At 44.0% G+C, this 23,248-nt stretch overlaps 2 protein-coding genes across 3 annotated transcripts in view; both read left to right on the top strand.

Moving 5' to 3' along the window:
- The window catches only part of pag1 (phosphoprotein membrane anchor with glycosphingolipid microdomains 1), a 38,092-nt gene extending 29,107 nt beyond the window's left edge, over positions 1 to 8,985 (top strand). Inside the window, exons 5-9 of the mRNA XM_084031554.1 lie at positions 479 to 575; positions 868 to 1,037; positions 1,188 to 1,616; positions 5,707 to 5,766; positions 6,062 to 8,985. Coding sequence (XP_083887680.1) covers positions 479 to 575; positions 868 to 1,037; positions 1,188 to 1,616; positions 5,707 to 5,766; positions 6,062 to 6,424 — 1,119 coding nt within the window. The 3' untranslated portion in view covers positions 6,425 to 8,985. The remainder of the gene's footprint in view (positions 1 to 478; positions 576 to 867; positions 1,038 to 1,187; positions 1,617 to 5,706; positions 5,767 to 6,061) is intronic.
- A 1,449-nt stretch (positions 8,986 to 10,434) lies between these two features.
- Positions 10,435 to 23,248, top strand: part of znf704 (zinc finger protein 704) — a 48,994-nt gene continuing 36,180 nt past the window's right edge. The window contains exons 1-2 of one of the 2 annotated variants that reach the window (XM_084031945.1): positions 10,435 to 11,044; positions 15,557 to 15,744. In XM_084031945.1, the coding sequence (XP_083888071.1) occupies positions 10,784 to 11,044; positions 15,557 to 15,744 (449 nt within the window). In that variant the 5' untranslated portion in view covers positions 10,435 to 10,783. The remainder of the gene's footprint in view (positions 11,045 to 15,556; positions 15,745 to 23,248) is intronic. The other variant, XM_084031944.1, reaches the window with a different exon arrangement.

Raw genomic sequence — 23,248 nt, 5'->3', positions numbered from 1 at the left:
GAAGTGAAATGTGCCCATGTAGTCTTTTTAGAAGGTTTTTTTTTTTTTAAATCAAAAGACTCATAAACTTAATTCCAATCAACTGAGAGAAAAATAAACAGCGTTAATCAGTTTAGCTTTTTACTCTCGGGAGAATTGTTTGCTATCTCTGGATATATTCAGTTGGTAGATAAAAAAACAAACATTTAATTAAGAATGCGTAACATACTGATAATGGGCGTAACGTAATCATTAATGGGATTGGAAAAGCTAAGAAAGGCAGGGATAAAGAACAGGGAAGCGTGAACGTTGTAATCAGAGCTGCAAATATGACAGAAAATCCTGAAAATAAAACGCATCACAATGGCGGCTTTTGTTGCGTGAAACTGAATTAACTGACTATGGCTGGATTGCTTGTCAGTTTTGTGGGCATAGAGTTGACCTGCCAGCCACTGAGCTCAGCCCAGCGGTGACAAACATCTTCTCCTTTGCTGTGCAGGTGTCAGAGAGAGAGACCATCAGCCAATCAGCAGACAGTCCAGCGACGGACGTGCCCATCAGCAGCTCTCATAATGGTCCTCTAACCAGCGGTACAAGTAAGCCAAGATGATGAACATGAGCAGCTGCTGTTATGCAATGTCTTTATTGTCATTTGAAACCTCAGCTGTTGTTTTTATGACCATGTGTGCTTAGTTTTCTCTAAGCGGGTGGCGACTAAATATCAGTAAGAGAAAACTGTAAATTGAATTATTCTGCGGCGGTGAATGAAGGGAAATGTGTCTCATTACAAATTAAAAATATGCGCTCATAAATAAAATCCATTGAAGGTCACTAAATGAGAAGCTTTTTACTCGCCCTAATTCTCGCCCCTCTCTCTTCCCCCTCCAGTCCTCACGGACACACAGGACACTAGTCCCCAGCCGTCAGAGGAGATGCTCTCCAGCCAATCAGAGCTCAGGTCCTCCAAGTGTCCTCAGGACCGCGAGCTTCCCAGCATCCCTCCCAACAGCGCCCTTATAGGGGACGGACCCCCAGCCTCAGGGGACAGCACCTATGAGGTCAGTTTAAAGTCACCCTGCTACAGCCGAGTACTGTTTTTACTTCCATTGAGATACAGGAGATATTTGTTTATTGAGTTTAAAGAAGACACTAGCATTAAATGTATTTTGCTCATATTAAAGAACCCAGTGTTTGTATGTGATGTCCAGGTTGTGAAGGAGATTGCGGTGGCGTCGCGTGACGTCAGCGTGGAAGACTCCCTGTACGAGACGGTGAAGGAACTCAAAGGCCCCCCCGCACAGCTCAGCCTCCCCAACGGTACCGTCCAAAGCCCCGATGAACCCCCGCAACACCCCCCCGTCCTTCTCAACGGCCACCTCAGCCCCTGCACGCCCGAGCGGGGGCCCCTGTGCGCAGGGGTGGAGTACGCCTCCGTCGACCTGAACAAGAAGAGTCGCCACAGCGCCGACATGGAGGCCAAAAGGCGCTCCGAGCACGCCAGCGCTCCCTGCCGCAAGCCTCCGGAGGAATCCGAGGAGGACTTGCCTCCGCCGGTACCGGAGAAGGTTCTGGATGAAAACGACAACCAGCCGGTGGTGATGAATGGACTGGCCGTGGCTGGGCTGCTCAATGGAGAGGTAAGAATAGTGTGTGTGTGTGTGTGTGTTGTGTTTGTAACTTTCCCTAACTTTTAGTTTGGCTGCAATCGGTTCAATCAAACAATCACAGCTTGCTGAGCTTTCTTATAGACAATGCATGGCAGCTCGCCACTACTTGCTTAGGAGTTTTTTCTTCTTTTTTTCCCCTTTTACTCTCATAAAAGTCAAAATAAATCCACATAAAATGTTGAATTTAGGCACCTTTCTCTTATTCTCCAATGTCCCACGTTCTATTCATCCTAATAACACAACTCAGCTAGAGAAGGGTGAGATTTGTATCCGGCACAATTATCATCTGCTGCTTTGGCGAGAGTGACGAGCTGAGAGAAGGAATCTGAGGGAGAGGAAACGGTGAAGCAGCGAAGAGAAGAATGAAAATGGGAGCTGGAGTGAGAAGAGCAGGCTCGGGTAATAGACGAAACAGAGATAGTGACAGAGAGATAAACTCCAAAGGCATCACAAGTGAGGGAGAAAGAGAGTCAAGAGTGAGAGACGGTGAGATGGAGAGAAATCAAGGGGGGGATAAACCCAGCTGCATACAAATGAAGCCATCTAGAGTAGAGAGGAGGCACGAGAGACGATGATAAAGCAGAAGCGGCGTTGGAGAGGTGAGAGGTGGAGATGTAAAGGGACGGGGAGGGAAGAAGGAATCAAAAGAGAAGGAGTGGAGGGGTGTGAAGGGAAGCGGTTGGGTGTCACGCACCGAGCTCCATCAGAGAAACACGCAAACAAAGCAGCAACCTTCTCACGGCGCAGAAAGAATGGCATCAGAGCCGATCTGCCACGGAGCTGCATGTGGCAGATTCTCCACACTCTCTTTTAAGGTCTGTTTGTGTTCCTTCAACCTCGGCTACTCTTCATTTCTCTTATTTTGAAGGGTAATTAGGGTTGACGGACTGGCGTGGCTCTAAGGCTGGCAGTGTTGGTTGGTCCACTGGGTATCAATGGTATCTGAATGTTGATCCCCTGACTTTTCCTTTAGTGCTACCATGAATTCAAGTTTTAAATGTGTCTCAACAACTATTGGATGGATTTCCATGAATTTTTTGTTTGAATGAATTATCTGAAGCCTCTGCTGCAGTGAAGCTGTATTTGCCATAGTTTTGCAATGAGGAATCAACATCAACAATTCAGGCGCTGCTCTCATTTTAGGTATTCTCTTCAAACAAGTTTGAGGTTTGGATAACCTGGTTGGTGACTTGGTTACAACCTGATTTTCTTACCAGAGTGCCATAAGTGACTCATAAAAAAACATAACTATCCATAAGGTATAGGTCTCTTTTTTCTCTATTTTCTCTCCTTTGTCTCTGCTGTCATAAACAGTAAGTTAATCGCTGCTGCTGAATGTGGCAGTTTCCCAACCATAGTGGCAGCCACACACTTACACACTCACTTATAGAGACACCCACATGAACCTGGTTGGCCTGTCTAGTCAGCATTAATGCTGTTATTCCTCCCCCATCCCCCACTACGATGTGGCCGTGTGTGTGTGTGTGATTATATATAACATATATATATTCTGCTACACATAGACTCCCTGGGGCTGATTTAAGGTTAACCCTTATGTTCCCGGCTCCCTCTGTTTTACGCTCGCGTGTGACCAGAAGACATGGGTGATTTGTCATGTCGGTGTGCGTGTGTGTGTGTGTGTGTGTGAGCGTGTGAGCGAGCCTCGTGAGCGCCAGCTGGCCACTATCACTATGACAGTTAGTCTGGCTTCATGATGGATGATATGGACTAGAGAAACTCTCTCTCTTTCTCTCTCCCTCCCTCTCTCTCTCTCTCTCACGCACACACACACACACACACACACATCCGTACAAACGTTAGGGTGCCTGCATGTAAATGTCTGAGAGGAATCCCCTCAGGTAGCAGCTCGGTAAATGCTGCTCATAACATCTAGATACATGTGAAAGATGCATACACACACACACACACACACACACACACACACACACACACACACACACACTCTTCTGTTTGTGACCTTTCATTCACTCTGATCCTGCGAGGTTACTGAACCATCATAAGCGGCATCACCACTCGTCTGTAGTCATTTGCCTGTGTGTTTCCTGTGAAACGTGACCCAATCATGAAGGGAATCACTATTATTAGATAGAGGATTTTAAGCACGTAATACGTGCGTGTAAGTATGATATAAGTCATATCTACAGTTGTTTGTGCACCGATGAGCAAGACGGAGGAATCCAGATAATCTGAGCTGATGCATTCATACTATGCGAGTGCGTCGACACGCACGTCAGCATGATTGACACATTGACACCTGAGTCGTCCGTCTTCTGAGGCCGCCGTAATCAGCTTACTGTCATACTCGCGTGTCCTGGATGTCATTGTGTCCCCTACACAAACATAAACACATCCCCATAATCCTCCACACAAACCCAATCGTGTCTTTATATTGGGTTTAATATGCATGAAAGAGACTCAATTTAACGTCTGCATGCATCACAACCAGGTTAAATACAGTGTTCGCTGCCGACTGTGCTGACTGACTAAATGAAAAAATTCCACGTCAATTTGCGACGAGGCTGCAGATTAGATGAACAAATATTGTGAGACTCACTCAGTGGCGTGACCGGGGTCGAGTCACCCGCGTCCATACTCCGGGGCACTCCGCCTAATTGGTCGGCTAATTGAAGCGAAATGAAAAAAAAGGCTGCATTGCAGAGTGTGTGTCGGATCTATACATTTAATCATGCCTCCAATCACGCCGTATCCATAAAGTAATCATAGATATGAAGGTATTGATTCAGGGTTTTTTGAGGAAACGCCAGAGAAACATGAAGATGCTACAGTAGCTGTATGCTTAGATGAATGTGCACAGTTTTCCATTCAGTGCATACGATTGTAGCCTGTGTGATGATGTGCCCTTGACAAGCATCAAGTATTATACTTCAACGAGCAGACATCCTTCCCTTTTTAAAAAAATTAATAAAATGCATTAGCATTAACCTTGGTAAACCATGCAAAGGGCTAAGTAATTCAGGATGGATTCCTTGTGAAAAAGGACACAAAAAGCCGTGTTTGCCTCGAGTAAAGAAAAGTCACGTGACGTGAAGTATTTAGTCAACAGTGGCAGCGATATTGAGGTTCCTGTTAGACTCCCGAGGTGTTTGCCGCCGTTGTCAGATGTGCTTTGTCGATGAATGGCTCCCTCATCGATCATAAAGCGAAGTGGACCGAGGCACAAAAATCACACTCTCCGTCACCGAATATCGACTTTTACTCAATAATGTTCTTAATGAATGGGTGGTTATATACAACATGAACTTCATATGTATCACAGCAGAAACGGCAAATTGCGGAGCTTGTTTCTCTCCCCGCCGCCGGGAATAGTTCAGAAATTCACTTTATTGATCGGTTTGGCAAGCGCTTTCTTAAGCTCATTCAAAGAGTTTTTCCACTGGTGCTTATGTTTTTGAAAACTTGTCAATAGTTTGCCAGCATGTTTAAATTATGCAGATCAATAATGACTGGAATCATATCACAAATTCCCTTAAAGCTGTTTCAGTATCACTGCTCCATGCTTTTCATTATAAGAGAAACTGTTGCTGGGGATCCGCGGACTTACTGATCCCTGAAATGATTTTTTTTCCCAAACCTTTTTTTTCCTTAAAAATTAAAATATGTGCAAAAATACACATTAACATGAATACAACCTTTAATAAGTAAATATAAATGATCTATAATCTTTAAAATATGTTCTATAAATATATTAATCTGTCAACAATTTATTGGCTTAGCTTAACATCGTTATAAAATACATGGCACTATCGTGTAGGTATCTACACATTATTATTGGAACGTTTAATAAGAAACACAATTTATGATATGTAATAGGGGGTCCCTCCACTGCTCTAAGGATTGCTCCTTCACATTTTGAAAAACAGGAAAAATGTAAAATGTGGGACAACCCCACAAATGTTCCTAACAGCCACTTCCCGGAGACGTAAGAGCCCCACCTTGTAGTTTTAAACATTTGATTCTGCGCTCAGTCTTTTCTGTGAATCATATCTAAATCCATCTTTTTGTTCTTTTCCTCCTCCAGTTACACTCCCCTCTGTCTCCCGCACCGCCGTTCGACAACCACGTTCTGTCAGACAATGAGGTAAGTGTGTGTTAAACTCCCTTATTCCCCGAACCGCCGTCTCCTCTTCCAAAACAGCAGCACTTCACTCTGTGAATGCCAATGCTGCAAGCACCCAAAAGATAACAAAAAAACAACAAGAAGTTGAAAACTGGTAAAATCCAACATCAGACAAGAAGCTATGAGGGGGAAACCTAGCAGGGACCGTTTCTTTTTTTGGGCTCACATTCCCGTCATCTCAGTAAATGTTATGTTTATGACAGTTTCATACAAAATAAGGGCAATTCATCTGTGGTTCTTCTTCTCTGTCCCTCAGTCGGCAGTTTACTCTACAGTCAACAAGACAAACTGCGACGATGCTGCCAACGAGGAGGACAAAGAGCACGACTACAGCAGCATCGCCGAGATCAAAGGTCTCGTCGCGGCCTCTTCCTCCGGCGACCTCTACGCCACCGTCCGAGACATCTACGCCCAGCCGGACGAGGCCCAGCCGGGGGAAGACCCCGCCTCGGACAGTACGGATCCCTGCTATGAAACCATCCGCATCCCAAAGACTAGTAGCTCGGATGATGACTACAGGGCCGGGCTGGGAGCGGAGGCGTCCGACGCCGCCAAGGCAGAGCCCGACTACGAGAGCGTCGGAGAGCTGGGTCTGAGCCGAGAAACGTCCCGCCTCTGAGTTTGTAGCCTCGTCGTCATGGGAGACGCTTCCTCTGTGACGTCACTGTCGTGCGTTGAACCTGCTGCCGAGCATGCTTTTGGTGCACGACTTGGGGCGGGGAATGGCTCACCACAGCATCCATCATCAATGCATGAGTGTCCGCTTTACAGCTTGGGTATGGTTTATCATATCTGAACTTTTAATGTAACCACCACGGTGAATATCATTGGTACTGGTAGGCCGAGTAGAAGATGAACTGTAGTACCTCAGTCATTGGGCATTAATCATGCAGATGAGTGCATCATTAAATTCCACGTTGGTCTTTTTGACGCTGCATATCATGGACACATTTAACAACACGCGCTTGTGGGTAAAGTAAAATATCCAATCACAACTCAACCTGCAGCATTTGAAGGGTTAGATGAGGACACAATCAGTGCCTGTGATATAAAAGAACCAAGAATTCAGTGCCATATAATCATGAAATTCATGCACTTACTGTACATATGAAGGAAACGTTACGTGTATGCCTCCTCTGCAGCTGCTAGTGACTTTCTAGCTTCTTCTCGGTGACTCAGTGTCATGTTTTATTGAGGCGTCGGTATTTCCAGCTATTCATCGTCAGGTTTGCATTCTCTGCTTGCAACTCCTGTGAACGGGTTCGAGGCATGTAAGGCGGAAAGCCAGTCTTATCTGTGACCAAATAGTTAGCGGAAACATTTGATAGATTACGCCACAAAATAGAAACGATGACTATTACACACATGTTTTTGAGACTGTTCACTGCAACGAAGAGGCGAGGGAAGGAGGCGGTTTCACGATTTTTTTAGACGTTTTACAGTCCACGTCGGCGTTTGTTGTGAAACTCGTATTTATTTGAAGACGCCTATTGTCGAGGTATTGTGAAACGTTAATGGAGAGAGAGACGTAAATAGGGTTTTCTAGCATTTTTATTAAGATATTAAATAAAAGTGAGTTGCGAGGTAATGACAGTTGTAAAGGTACGCTTTCCCCTGACTTTTTTTTCCTCTTTTAATTAATTAATTAATTAAAAATACATATGATGTGAACATATATGTTCTTTTTTTGTCGTTTTGCACAGGGGTCGAAAGACAGTCGTAAGCGGTATAATGTGATTAAATGACACAACGAACATTATTAATACAAATCTATTGATCAGCTGTATTTTTTGGTTGTCGTGTTTGTTTGAGCCTACTCTCGGTACAGTACAGCGTATTCCGGATGATTGTAAAGCACAAGGTTTAATGTCACGGTACTGCATTTGTATACAGCTTAGCATCATCGTAATCCAGCTACGGCTCTGCACAATTTGAATATCTTAACGCTTTTTAACTTACTAGTAGCACTATGAGAAAATCTGTCTGTTTGTAGCTTGTACTGACGACATGCCAACTACATACTTAGAGCACTATTTTAACCAACTGTTTCTCGCTGGAAGTTTGTGTACGCTTTTACTTATTTGTACAATGTCCAGAGTGGTAAGAGCACTGACGTATGTTTGCCTCGTTTTAAGGAAAACATGTTATATATATGTTTTTTATTTTTTATCTTATTGTAACTCAAAGAGCTTTTGAGTCCTGAGAAGTAGTAACCAATCAAATATCAGAATTATGGTACAATGTTTTGGTACATGCATTTTAAGAAATGAGTGTGGTACTTTTATTTAAAAAAAAAAAACAGAATTCATGTGTCTATACTGTTGTTTAATGTTTGTTTTGAAATTTAACAGGGCCAACGCTTTTAATGCTGTAAATATCTCTTTAAGTGCTATACAGTATTTTCCGTCTTTGCCGAAAAAATTGGTGTCATCTGTTTCCGCCCACGTCGAACTATTACAGCATCTCCAGCTTTGGATAGTGTTTCATTAGACATGCAGGTGCTTGTTTTTCCAGACAAAGGCAGCTAGCCCGCGCAGACTGGCGATAGATTCATAAATGATATCAGACATTTGAAACGCTGTAAACTCTCCCGGAAATGCTGCAAGAGGGTTTTAAGTCCAATCCACCTCCAGTATTTTATAAACAAATTTAAAGAATTTCTGCCAAAAAGGTTATTATCATTTACACTCCCACCAAAAATGAGTACGTTGTTCGTACCAAGTGATGTGGCTGTGTACTAGGGTGGTGCCGTCATTTAGATATAATGGCGTTCACAGAATGCTATGAGTGACCTCTGAGGAAATTATCCGTCAAATGGGGGGTATTTTAGTGCCAAATCTAACCAGGAAGACACTTATACATATACACAAGCACAGGGTTAATAGACACTTACCTAAAATCACTTATTCTCTCTAGCTGTCTGATCTTTATATTCCCCTTCGGGGAATTGGGGCGTGTTGGAGGTTGGGAGATGTTACCCTCTCTGCCGCTCCTTCAGCTGCACTACTCCCGTAATGACACCATTTGTGAAATCCAATGGCGAACTCCGCCTTTGATCACGAGACAATGCCTGTTTTGGGAGCTATGGCCGCATCTGTCACTCCAATCTGTCCGTTTTCCATTCACTGCATGTAAATATTTTATGACACGAATTGTTCTATTAAAAATATATATAATGAATTGTGTCCCGTCTTTTTTTTTTTAAAGATTACAAGCTGCATATGATTTTCTAAAAACATTACATTTGACATTAATGAGGCTATTTGTAAGTGTGATGACATCCGTCGGTGTAATCTCCCCCACAGGGTGACGATCGCGATGAATTAGTTATCGTCTCCTGCTAAACTTGAACTTTTCACGTCTATTAGATGTACCTGTCAACTTTAGTGGGAGATCACACTTAAGGTTTCTCATTTTGTATAGTGTATTTTAGGTGAGTGTAAGCTTCCTGTGACTGCAGTTATGTGCTCGGTTGAAATGAAGAGACAGTGAAAAAGAACAACTTATTAAATACACATATCACGGTACTTCTGGCGAGGTTGACCCCACCATGACAAAATTGCATTTCATGCATATTTGCGGAATATCTCAGCTGTATTTATCATTTGTCGTCGGTTGTCCATGACTTGTTTTTATGTGTCTGTTTTTACTGTTCTGCAACTGTTTTTATTGCTGTTGTAAGTTGACCTTGAGTGTCCTGAAAAGGCGCCAATACATAAAATGCGTTATTATTTTAGAATTATTTCCATGTGAAACAGTTTCTAGCAATGTTTATCTAAATTATCTGATTGGGCTGGCTAAGATTTGGTTGGGCAGGTAACTGTGCAGGGTTGATATCAGAGAGTGATGACCTCAGTGCCTTTGGCAGAATAAAACTGACATCTTAAGTAATGAGACCCACATGAGAAATCGAATAACCTGTTGTGTTTACATTCACAAAAATGGGAACAGGGCAGCAAATTACTTTGAAAACCAGAGCATTGTCATTTAGGAGTCCCGTGGCACCTGGAAAGTAGGCTACATGCCTTTTAACAACTAGCACAAAGCCTGTCTGTCTGGTCAAAGTTTTTCCTCTCCGTAGCCTGAATTCCCCTTTTCCCTGTCTTTCCTTCTGCCACGCTCCCCTCCCTTCTCGTTTCCTCTCCATCCTTGCGTCATTGTTTTGAATGGAGCATCCTCCCGGCTTGCGTTACTTTCTGCGAGGAGAAGGGGGGCGGTGGGGGCTTGTGGAGGCGTGTACTGCGCCGACCAATCGCAGCCCGACTCGGCCGCCGGACCGCACATGTTTACAGGCAGCATTCCGCCGGTTGAGGCTCCGCTCGGTCGGGGCCACGCCCGGACTGGAGTTCGCGGCGGGCGGATCCGGAGTCACGTAACGACCGTGTTTTCGACCGTTTTCAACATCTGCGCCGTGATGGCGACGTAGAGAGCCGAGCGGAGTGAAACAATTCGACGTATTTTCTTCCATTCTTCGATGTCCACGTCGCCATTTCGCGTTTGAGCCTCAATTTGGTCAAATCGTGTACGAATGTCATGTCGGTTCCTGAAAGCGGCGGCCGCTCCGGGTTTTCCGTCCCGCCCCCCTCAGCTCGCAGGGAGCAGTGGGGAAAACAAACAGGTCGAACGGAGGAAGATTGGTAGCCGGTTGGACGTGGAGGTTGTTCAGCGGCAAATGAATCGTGTTGTTGTTGTTGTTTTTGTCGGGTGCTAATTCAAAGTTCTCGCTCGGTTTTTTCCCGGTGCTTTTTGAGTAAAAAGGGCGCGTTCAGGCCGCTGTTTTTGGAGTACTCGCCTTCCGAGTATGTTGCCGCTTTCTAACATTTTGTCAGGGCTGTCGGAGCGCGTACTCTACCCGCTGCGGTTTCGTGTTTTTCTCGACGTTGTTTACCGGCTGTAATTCGACGTTTAATGATTTAAAATTCGGCGTTTTTTGTCGGTTCTGAATTCGGTCACTTATTAAAAAAACAACAAAAAAAACATGCACACGAGGCGTTTGGTGAAACGGTCGATCCTCGGCAGCCGCGTTTATGCGCCGAGTCCGACGGGGGACGGAGCCCCCGTGACAGGAGTGGTCCAGGCTGTCAAGCAGGAGAACAGGGACGTGTCGGCCGCGGGAACCCGGCGCAGCGTCTACACCGTGCTCATGCAAGACGGGAGCCTCAAGGAGTTCTCCGAGGAGGAGATAGCCGCGGGGTTCAACCACACTGCATCCAAAGGACCGCTCAAGTCCAGCTTGAAGGTGTGTGTGTGTGTGTGTGTAAAGCGCCCCAACCGGCGGGCAGCGCGTCACTGTTTTTGTCGTGCTGTGTTTTGCAGCGTTTAGCCGCTACGTGCACGGAGCGGATCCAACGGTGTCACCGCCGCCGCTCATGTCAAATTTCAATCAGCTGGGACAAAGCCAGGGTTGTGCAGAATAAAAATAACGCAAATTCGGTTGCACGTTGCATGAAATAACGGGCTGTCATGACATTTTTTTTTGTTGCGACATCAGATATATGGGACAAAGGCCTTGACTGGGGGCCTGCGTTATGTTTATGTGGGCTAGTGGGTGGGTGAGCCGAGGCAAACAAACACGCTCTGACTGCAGCGTTTTGGCCCAATGTAAAGCTCCGGTGCGAGTTTTTTTTATTTTTTTTTATTTTTATGATTTGCATATCATATTCGACTTTCTGAAACATGCCTTTAATTTGCACACATGCATTCAAAGAATCTATCATGTATTTTTGGACATTTTCATTGACATATGATGCTGCAGCACCGTGTCGTCCAGTTGAATATGATATGCCTTTATGTTAACTCGTGATGCACAACAAGGCTATTATTGTTTAACGATGGCTGAATGTGTATAGTTTGGTGGCTTCCTGTGACATTTGCAGATTATGAAGTTAGACGATGTCCAAATGTATAAACCTTGATATGGACCTAATTAGCAGATTAGTGACCTAATTGCCTTCATTTCCAACTTGTATGCTTTGGTGTCACATGGCCCGAGATAAAGATAGTGTGAGGAAGGAGAAGCCAACCCTGCTCTTAGATGAAAACACTGTTTGGGACATAGGGGAAGTGCTTGTGTGTGGGTTCTGTCCTTTTTATAGTGAGGGAGTGACTGGGGAATGCATGTGACCGAAAAATGGCTTGTTTACTGCCTGGTTCTTCTTTTTTTTTTTTTTAATTGTGTGCCTCCTTGCATTCATGTTTGTGTTGTGTTTTGATATTTTAAGTTACTTAAAGTCTTATTACGGTAACCAAAACGGAAATGTTCAGCCGCTGTTTGTACTGCCCACACTTCCTTTCTATAAATGTGTGAGTCGTAGCTTGGGTGTACATCTACAGCTACAGCAGCAAACACAATGCATCGCAATCTCAAAATGAATGGAAAAACTTTGCTCAGACACCTCAAACCTCAACAAAGAGGAATGCAACAGCATGGCTAATCACCAGAGCTGTGAGTGACGGGGGAAATGCATTGTATACTCGGGGTCCTCTTGTTTTTTCTATTTGCATATTAGTGTACTCACAAAAGCTGTTGCACAATGCCGTTACAGTCAGCGGTGCAGGCGTAGTGAGTAGTGCAGCTGAGGCTGAGAGCGTAGCCCTGTCAGCACAATGGTCAAGTTGCTTTCAGCACTCAATTCCCACCGAGGTCGAAAACAAGCCATGAAATGGGGAGGAGGGGTGGGCCGTGTGTGTGTGTGTGTGTGGATTGACATGTGCATCACTGTTTCTTTTTGTGTGCATGGATGTGCTTTGTCCCATATGTGTTCGTATGTTGAGTGAGTTCGGCCCTGACTACTTGAAATTGTGGAGTGGGGGTTGTTTTGAGGGCATGCCGCCCTGTTTAGGCAGCAGCTGTACAGCCAACAAAGCAGGCACCCCCAGGTTGGCAACGGGTGGCATGCTCCAAAGAATCTGGATGCTTGGCACACTGCCTGGTATGGCAAACGAATGCCCCCTGTTCTGGTGGGGGGGGGGACGGGGGACGGGGACAGTATGCCACTTGTTGACTTGTTGGTTTGTGCAAGTGTGTGTTGTGTGTGTGAGCAGTGTTACGCCGATCCCTCGCTGCTAACAAAGAGGCGTTACTTGTTGTTGTTTTGCCGGGCGCTTTTGTGGTCCTTGCTGTTTTTTTTTACGTTGATCGTACGCCGCCGTGGGAGTCAATGAAGCAAGCTTGTTGACGGGAGCAGAGTGACTCTTTGTTCTGAAGCGGTGATCCCAGGCAAGCAGGCCGGCGTCGGCTGTCCTTATTGGTTGGCTGAGTAGCGTCCGCATGAAGCACAGCGAGCACAGGGTCAAGTCTCTGTAAGCCGCCTGTGATGATGTATGAGGGAACTTTTAGGGGAAAGAAGGTGTGTGTGTGTGTGTGTGTGTGTGTGTGTGTGTGTGTGTGTGTGTGTGTGTGTGTGTGTGTGTGTGTGTGTGTGTGTGTGTGTGTGTGTGTGTGTGTGTGTGTGTGTGTGTGTGTGTGTGCGTGTGCGCTGTCAAAAGTGTATTTATGTCTCCCATCTGTCTTAAAATGTAGCAACATATTTAAGTTTTGCGTGCAGAAGAACTTCCTCTATCACATAAAAAAAGACTAGGGTTGAATGAAAATACGTTGTTCTGCAGTATTGCATGATTAATTTCTATGAATTAATCACTGTGTAAAGTTTTGAACGTGTCGTTTGTATCAAGCATCATCAAGATATATTAAGTTTTAACAATAAAAACAATCTGATGAAATAATGCAGCTGCTTGTCGTTTAGGTCCTACAAGGGTTCTTTTATTCAACATTATACTTGAATTAGCTTGTTTTTTGCTGTACCAATTTAGTATTCAATTTGTAGAATACTTGATATTGTTCATTCATATGATATAACCATGTAGAATCAATGTTAATTAGCTATAAGCTACTACGTGAGTTACAATTTCAAAATTGCACTCCTTCTAATGGCAATTTCAATATGAAACCATATAAAAAGTATTTAGTTTGTGTTCGTGAGTTTATGTACTAAGTCATATGTTAGAAAATCGAATGTTGAGCTATGTCAGTGCAGTGTGACATCAGCGATTAATGATTAACATTCCCTTCCCGGTCACATGCGCTAGTAGATGTGCTAATATACAAATGAATTTTCGGAACAAAGAACCATGTGAGCTAAAAGACACAGTCGGTCCGTGGGATTCAATTTACGGTCAGTGTCAGCTTGCTTCATTATGACCTTTGACCCATAAAGGCTCAAGACTCTTTACGCTTGACAAACGGGCCAAAGCAAGAAGGTTATGAGCTTGTGTGTGTGTGTGTGTCTGCATGGGGGAGAATGAGAGCTAAAAAGAGGGGAGATATGGGAGACACTCGGTATTTATTACATGCACACACACACACATTTTATATATACAGTATATAGACACCATCCATACACTTACATTTCACAACCTATGGCATGCTTCACAATATCCCAGCTGTGTAATACGGCCATCGCTTATAAGCCTGGTGAAAGGAAGGAATTGCCGTTGGTTTTATCCGAGGAGTACCCTCGTCATACACACGGCACCTAATCTTCCCCAAGCCGTTGTAATCCATCTTGTTGTTTTACTCAAGTCTGTGTTTTCATGGAGCGTTTTGTGCACCACTGAGTGTTTGTGCAAGCCGCCTCCGTCATCAGCGATACTCAATACTAATTTCTCTTGTTTTTTACCTCATTAATCTAAGTAAATGGTTCTCTTGGTGTGTGTGTGTGTGTGAGAGTGATTGACTACGGTGCCATTGCCTTTCCTACAGTCAGTCCTAATCGTGTTACAGTAGGAGATAAGGATCTAGATCAAACACACACACCCACCACCCACCCACACATACACACACACACATACACACACACACACCCACACACACACACACACACACACACGCACACACACCCACCACCCACCCACACACACACACACACACATACACCCACACACACACACACACCCACACACACACACACACACACACACACACGCACACACACACACACACACATGGCTGCCCATGTCAATGGAGCATTGAGTACAATGACATGCAGGCCAGTGTGTGTGTTTGTCTCATTCTGTTTGCAGTCTGATGGCTTTAGTTTCCCACAGAGGTGTGTGTGTGTGTGTGTGTGTGTGTGTGTGTGTGTGTGTGTGTGTGTGTGTGTGTGTGTGTGTGTGTGTGTGTGTGTGTGTGTGTGTGTGTGTGTGTGTGTGTGTGTGTGTGTGTGTGTGTGTGTGTGTGTGTGTATGTGTGTGTGTGCGTAGGTGCATGCAGGTATTCATGTGCAGTATGCCATTCGTTGCTGTTGTGTAAGAGGAGGGTGATGTTCGACCGTTTTTTTTTTTTTACATTGCTACAGGAGGGCGTTTTCAGATGGGAGAAATGCTTTTATTTTGTGGTTGTGTGCCAGTGAATGGTTTACGTTGTGTGTGTTTGTGGTGGGGGAATATGTTGTTTTGTGAAGTCTTAGTGTATGGAGTTTGTTTGTTTGTTTATTATTAAGTTATTAAGTTCTTTTAACCCCACTCTGACAACTTTACCTTGGACTTCATTCCATTCTGCTAGATTGTAGCAAATCTATAAACCACTTTGGTTGCAAACTCTCTACTTTGTTTACAATTTTCTTGCCTTTGTTGGTACATTGCTTCTTTGTGCGTTAATGCCACAAACCGTCGACCGACAGAATAGTGTGACAGCCTGGTGCATTGTTCACCACCCAGGCATTGACTTAATCTTTTTTGCATCCCTCTCCAGCAGAGCTCCAGTAACGGAGCTCCAGAGAGCCATAAGGTGGAAGGCGGCTCCCTCAGCCCAGAGGCAGTGGAGGAGCAGTGGGTGGCGGACTGCAAGCGGGTTGGCCGGGACCCTGACACCCGATCAGTGTCCCTGCTAGAGCAGAAACGCAAAGTGGTGTCTTCCAGCATCGATGTCCCTCACGCCAGGTAAGACTGTGTCTGTGTGTGTGTGTGTGTGTGTGTGTGTGTGTGTGTGTGTACTAGTGCTACAGGTGATACGGATACTAGAAAAGGATTGTGATAGCCTGCCGTTAACAACGGTACAATACCCAGTTTTATCAGTAGCGGGACTTTAAGTGTATCAATGTTCGTATGTGTTGCGTTGATGTGCGGCACCAGAGCAGTGATGTGTGTGCAGCACTCTGCTAGAGGACTAAATGGATCCACAAGAGGTGGGTTTTAACTTTGCAAACAGTCCAAACATAAAATACAGATCCAGCATCTACTGAAATCCACATAATCCACCAAAGAGCATGTTTTAACTTATTATTTTACCGTGTTTCTCAGTAACCATCTCAGTGCTGCTGTACCACTCTCCACCTGAACTGTTACTGATGCGCCAGCGGGGGCGCTGTTTTACAAAAAAAATATTTGTATTAAAGGCTGTTTAATGTGATATCTGGTTGCAAACTCACACAAACTAAAGTATAGAGGACACTAGATTACTGCACACTATGCCTATTTTTGAACTATTACATTTTTACTTTTAACATTTTTAATTAATAGCAAAATAAATTAATTGATTTCCCATTCCATTACTTTTTCTCACGTTTTAGATTTTTGCCGTTGTATCCTTTCATTATAGGTATCAAGATATTTAGGCAGGGTATTATATCGAAGTCACAATTTTGGTCTGTACAAGCATGCCAGTTCTTTAATGGTGAGACTCTGATTCCTGTCTCAGGTGAAAGTTGGCTCGGTTGCTGAAGCAATTATGGTTATGGTTATTGTTACGCCCCAGCCCACAATCCATCACTGACCCCAATCAATTACAAAAACACCTTTTAAGCCCATCAAAACCATGAGCTTTAATAACATGAGAACATGCAACACATTAGAAAAATCCTGGGCTGAGATGAAGCACGACCAGCCGTGCTTGCACCAGAGGCCTCCTGTTCTTCTGCTGGCATTGGAGCTTTTAAATACTTCCTCCCCAGGCCAGGTGCACCTCGTATGATGCAGCACACCTGGGCAGAACCACTGAAGGGAAGAACACAGGGAAAACATACAGCCATAACAGTTATTTAAACGGCGTGTCCCTGGTGGGCTCCCAAATTGTAAAAGTGGTGCAACACAGAGTTGTCAAGGCCACAAGAGTCACACAACATATTAAATTGCATCGTTACTCTCTTTCGTGTCTTTCACGCTGGACCCTTTTAGCCAAAATAGAAGAAATGTCCTTGAAACTTGTGTGGGTGAAGCCTTCATGTAATACAGAGCCCAATACAAATGAAAATAAGTTATTATTTTATGATGCATGAGCTGCCCTCTCACATTCAGTGACTCTCTTTTCACCACACACAAATATCATTTTAAAATAGTCAGCATCATCCACCACTGAAGCTTGTCCACAACGGGGCAATTAAACATTAATAGGTAGCCGTCCATGGCAGTGAAGAGCCATCTAATAAAGAAACGACTCTCTTTCACTATTAAATGTGCAACACTAATACCTTGTAAAGCACCGTGCTGTTATCGACCATCACTGCCCATTACTTGTCCCGATGCTTCTGGAGGAGTTCGATCGATGGCATCTTCCTGAAAAGTACAGTAAAAGAGGCCCGTCAGAGCAGCTCTCTCACTGCATCCTGAGCCCGGCTTTAAAGTTGATAGTTATTTGCTTATGAATCATTGATTTGGTTCTCGCTTGTTGCCCATTAAGAGGAGGAATCTCTTTTTAAACTGAATCCATCACATGGATTCGACAGAATTGTTACACCAGTCCCACTCTAATGAGCCCCTGGCATAGGCATTGCTATTATATTGATATATTTATATAGTTATTGTGGAATGGCAGTTATTGATCATCTCACCGCCCTTGTTCAAGTTCGGGCCTGTTGCCTCAAGCTCACTTTATACACCAAGTTCCTGTTTATCGTCCTAATGAGAACACCTCCCAACAAGGAAGCGACAGTCTTATAAATCAGATCACACTTTCCCTCTACAAACAATATTCCTGATGTAATGCTGTAGAGAAACCATAACCTTGAAAAAGCTTCTTATTAGTGGGCACACACACACAACATTTCAATAACACGCCACAGTTGTCTCTCTGGCCAAACCTCAGACAACAATGTGCCTGAGTATGTGTAAATATGTTTTTATTGTGGCTGACCAGGCGTTTGTGAAGCATCATTAGTGTGAAAATTGCCAGCCAAACCCACCACATAAGTAGAAACACTGGTCAGTGAAATATAGATCATGGTTGCTCTGTGTCTACATTAAAATATCAGCTTTGGGAACAACTCCATGGTGTTGCATACCAGCTGAAAAACTCAAATCAGTGAACTTAGACTTGTTTTTGTGCGTTTCAATAGTGCGCTCTGCTGACACAAGCCGAGCTTTCTCTTTCTGCTTCTGTGCTGAAGGAATTTAGTCTCCTGCCTAGTAAGAAAGAAGAAACGTGGGTATGTGAAGTGAAGTCTGCGTGTACAGAGGAGGCCTTGGAACAATCAGAGATTTCTCGGATGATTTGTCTATGCTTTGTTTGTGCAGAGACCATAACCTCTGCAAATGTTATAACCTGTGAGATTTAAAAAATGAGGTGTCCTCAGGTTTCTGTAGGAATACGGCATTACACTTAACTCTTATTAAGTGTTTCATGCTTTCAAATATCCTCATAGTGAAGTTCAGATCTATAGTGCTTGTCAAGTGCTAAATCGAACTTCAAAAAAATTAGTTTCAGTCCAATTTGTAAAGTGTTCTCCCACAATGAAAAACATTATTGAGAGCAGGTATGACCCTGAGCTCATTTTCTCAGACATCCCTGCAGTGACCCCGTCAGTAGCACCATTATTGCCTTAAGATTAAGATCCATGGCTCTCATCCTCTGCACACCTGCGACCGATTTTCACCCCTGCTCTGGCACCGGTGTCGTCGGCAACCCCAAAGTAACATTTATCCATAATGGAGACAAGGGAGGGAGGGGGGTTTGTGGGATGGTGGGAAGGGGACGGGGGAGTAACGAGGTAAAAGAGTGAAGGAAATGTACGTGTGTGGAGAGGAGGCTGAGAGGGTAAATGGGACGGAGAGAGCATGTGTTTGGGTGTGTAGATGTGAAAATAACAGCAAAAGAGTGGAGAGAGAGAGAGAATGCCTGAAGCTTTTTTCATATTTTTTTTCCGGAGCTAAGTCTCCAGAGAAGTCTGACCTTGAGGTTGTTAATTGCACTCTGAAAAGTTCCGTCTCTGCCGGTGATTTACCAAGAAAATGTCTGGCTGGTTGATGGCTCTCCAGGTCCCTTGCAACCCAGATACAATAGGTCTCCTACTTCACTGGGAGTCACTGAAGTACCCCGATGCCTCGTCTGCAATCATTGGGAAAATACAGGGAAAATGATAATGTGCCATATAGACATTGGACCTCGGGGGGGTTTGTGTAGCTACGTTTTATGATTCTGTCAGTCAGTCCGGCTCTCATTACTTTATCGAGCAGCCTCCCTCATCGTATTTGTTTACAACACATTTACTTCACCTGCATTTTGTCGGCTATTGCTCCAAAAATCAATAGGTGTCATTTCGTGATTGACCTCTTTTTCTGCATTGACCCAACTCCCAAAAGTCCAGAGAAATTGTTTCCTGTATGAAATGTTTTTAAATGTGCTGTGTCTCAAAATACAGAGACAGGGATCGCTTGCTGTGGCAGATTTCTGGTGTGTTTACGACATGCTGTATTGTGTGATTCTCTCTTTTCAGGCATCTCTACTCATTGTCAGATTGTGGTTTTAGCCAGCTGCTGGGCCTTCTCGTCCCCTCCAAGGGCTTATGTTTTCTCTACGCAGGAAACAGTCAATTGTAACAAGAGCTGGCGGGGGCATACCAGTGGAAATGAATGGCTCGGCTTTTGACAAATAGCATTCGGGGGACTAATTGCCAGCAGGGGAAGTGAAGTATAACCTTTGTTGAAGGGGAAATCAAGAGAGTGCTCTGCTTATTATTGCAAAACCCCAAAAAAACAGCAGATCTGAGGGTTCAAATCTTCTCATCTTCAGACCGCCAGCAGCCAGCAATCCCTTTCTAGCATGAAGCTTGGTTACTCACGTTTCTGAAAGTAAGTTGACCCCTTGCTGATTTCTTTTAATACCCAACTCCCAACACGATGACCACATTTGTTGTGATTTATGGTATCAGCTGACCATTCTCCATAGCTGCAAATCAAAGCTGGTGTGGCTGACTTCCAAACTCAATTTATTATTGTGTCATTGTTTATAATTTTTTATTGTTGATCAGCGTATTTGCAGATCAGCCAGTTCACTGTGCTGAGCCAAGCATGTGTTCCCCACTCGGAGCCTAGTGCCTCGGCCAGCTCACACGTGGAACGGGGCCCAACGGCTCCCCATCATGAGCAAAGAGAGGCCCGGAGGGGACTTTGAAATTATCACCGGTCTTTGGATGAAGCAGCATGGCTTCATAATCCTCTCGTTTTGTTTTTCCTTGTGGTCTTACCTTAATGGAACGCTGTTAGTGATATTACTCCTTTTTGCACAATGGCTTCGTGGCGAAGGAGGGAGTTTTGAGTTTCAAAATACGAGCGAGGAGGGGTGGACGGGGCGTGTGCATGGCAGCAGTGTGGGTTGTTTTCTTAGAAAGCGAGTGACCGAGAACGAGGGAAAGAGTGAGAGAGATGCTCGTCGTTTGCCAAAGAAAACAGTTTTCCTTGTTTGGATGCCAGTGGAGTTCAGAAACCATGCGATTACCATCTGAAAAGACAGCTCTCATGATCTCTCTCCCTCTTTCCCTCTTTTCTTTTCTCCCTCTCATTCACTGTCTCACTCTCCCACACTCGATATACTGTGATCTGATGGAACGCTGAGTTTTTTGGACGAACAATTGGCTTGACCAAACCGAGTGAGTTGTGTCAAATATTCTGCCTAACTCCATCGGATTGGCCTAACTACACACGGCTAAAAATATCAAACAGAAATGTGCTTGTGTTTATATAAAGAGGACATTGCTCAACGTGTAATAGAGGGTTCTGTAATAGTGGTAAGACATTGTGGTATTTGTCACAGTGGGAACCTTAGCAGGCAGAGATTTATAAAGGAAATTGATTTTGATGCAGTTTAAGAAAAACAAAATGGAAAGTGGTTGCAGTGTGCAGGCTGCCTGGTTGATGTTTTAGTAGTAGTAGCTTTATTGTCATTATAGTCATTGTCAGACAACAATAAAATGAAATTTAAGTGCCATTTCCCTGAGGCATAAAAAACATTTAAGACAATTAAAACCATTACAATCCACTGTTTTCTGTGTTTTACTGTGCAACTTGAATAGTGATCAGAATTAGATTTTTTTGTTCTAAATGATTATACAAAGCTTTTTTTCAACAGTTAGAGTGAAATCTATATACTAGATCAATAAAGTTAAGAATGGATTTGAATAAATGTACACATCTAGCCGGTGTGAGCTCATTACAACAGGTTGTTTTCAATGTCTAGGAGCCCTGATGGGAAAAGCCTGATGATGTTTTTTATTCTCGGCTTAAGAAAAGCCAGTAGGGACCGGCCCGGAGTCCTGAGCCAGGCTCATACGAGCTTAAGATGTCTGTGATCATATCTCGGTACCAGGTGTTTTCGAAGGGATCAGCAAAATCTTCAAATCAATTTCTGGGAGTGTCGGGTAACCAGCGCAAACATGCTCAAATACGAGTGACATGATCTCATTTTAGTCACAGTTACACATGAGGCACACAGTTGTAATATCAGATCCATTCTCTATCCTCCAGCAAGTACAAGTACCCCGTGTGCCGCTGATTGTCAAAGCGATTTTTCTCGATGCTCATTAAACAGTGGCCTATGACTTATTTAAATATCACATCAGATTTTATTGCCTTTTTCTATCTCCACACAGAGTTGGCTCTGTTTGCCAAGGCTTGAAAACCACCTCAGTTGATTGTACTGAAACCCTTTGTTGTCAAAGAGTATTCATGGACCCACCCGACTGTTAACTCAGCTTTAGATGTATTGTGCATGGACTAATCAAAGACAAAGCTCTCACTCTCTGTCAATATCCGCGGCTCACTGGCGAGAGCCGCATCGAGTTGTTCTGCTCTGGCTCATCTGGCCGGTTCTGGCTCGTGAGAAAACGACCACCTGTGATGCCGCAGGAGTGGAGTAGTGAGTTTACATTTATATGCAAATTGGATCTTTAATTAAGCGTGCTGAGCATCGGTAAGTGTGAGTGGGGGAATGCTTAGCCATGGATTAGTGGCCGGTCGTCCTAAATTCACTGCAAACTTTTTGCCAAAGCGCTGGACCGTGTCATGCGTGGCTCGGCAGTGTGTGTCGTTGTAAGCTCCGTCCAGGATTTACACTTTAACAGAAAAACACTTTAGAGCTACTTTGTTCATTGGTGTACATCTGGTGTGCTAATTACAGCATCAGTTATTGGGAAAAAAGAAAGATTGCACCATTTTCGTCATCGAAGGTTTACTGCATGCAGTTCAGATGTAATCCACAAAGTTTACAGTTTATCATAATAACGTATTTGACACCCTTGAAGTTGTGTGCTGAATACTTTGACGCTAACAGTGGAATTGACTCATCGTGCGGAACATTCATTTTGAAGCCATCAGCAAAAATCGATTTGCAGTTATTGATGTTGTAAATAAACATAACGCTCTTTATTGCTGTCAAGGGATTTTGACAGAATGTGTCGGCCTGACAGCCGCGCTGGCATGAATCAACAGATGCATCGATCTGAAGCCTCACAGAAAATACACTTCTATGCTAATCCGTCCCACATCGACTTCTTATGTGTATGTTAGTTTTGCGTTCAGTTATTCCCTGCCTGCTATCTTTAATGACCAGCGCAGGGCCTCAAAGCCAATGTTTATGTGACAATTGGCTCTGTGGGCCCTCTGCTGCTTCCCAACAATCCATAGTCCCCGGCTTTAATGGACTGATGGCACAGTGCTGCAGGAAAACACAAAAGCTCTAATTGATTCTATCGACAGACATGCATTATGGTCATCTACGGTATATACGAGGTGGTGCCAAATGACGGCGGTGTCACATGTTGGGTCTGAACAGAGGCACTAATGAGGAGGTGAAATTAGTGAATCTATTAATTTGAGTGCAAAGTGAGAATTGAACCTGCACTGGGCAGTTTAATTGGCAGATCCTTTGTTAAAGTCAGCTCCTATAATGATAATGGTGAAAAATTAAGTTCTTGTCTGTATTTTGCATGTTCTAAGAAGAAAAACACTGAACTGCACATAAAACCCCCAATTCTTGACTAGAGAATGGACAACATAGCGAGTGCAAGTTGATTAATTGTGCGCCTCCTGCCATCATTTAGTATTAACATTACTGTACTGACCCTGGCAACGTTTTGGTTTGGGGCAAAGACATTGGGACACAAGGGGAGGGTGACATGCTTCTTTAGTGTAACCTATTAAAAACAAACCCAGCCCCGAAAAGAAGTACTTCCTCCCC

The sequence above is a fragment of the Eutrigla gurnardus genome (assembly GCF_963514095.1).
Source record: "Eutrigla gurnardus genome assembly, chromosome: 17".
Taxonomy (NCBI): domain Eukaryota; kingdom Metazoa; phylum Chordata; class Actinopteri; order Perciformes; family Triglidae; genus Eutrigla; species Eutrigla gurnardus.
The sequence above is the reverse complement of the archived record's forward strand: the minus strand, read 5'-3'. Positions and strand labels throughout refer to the sequence as shown.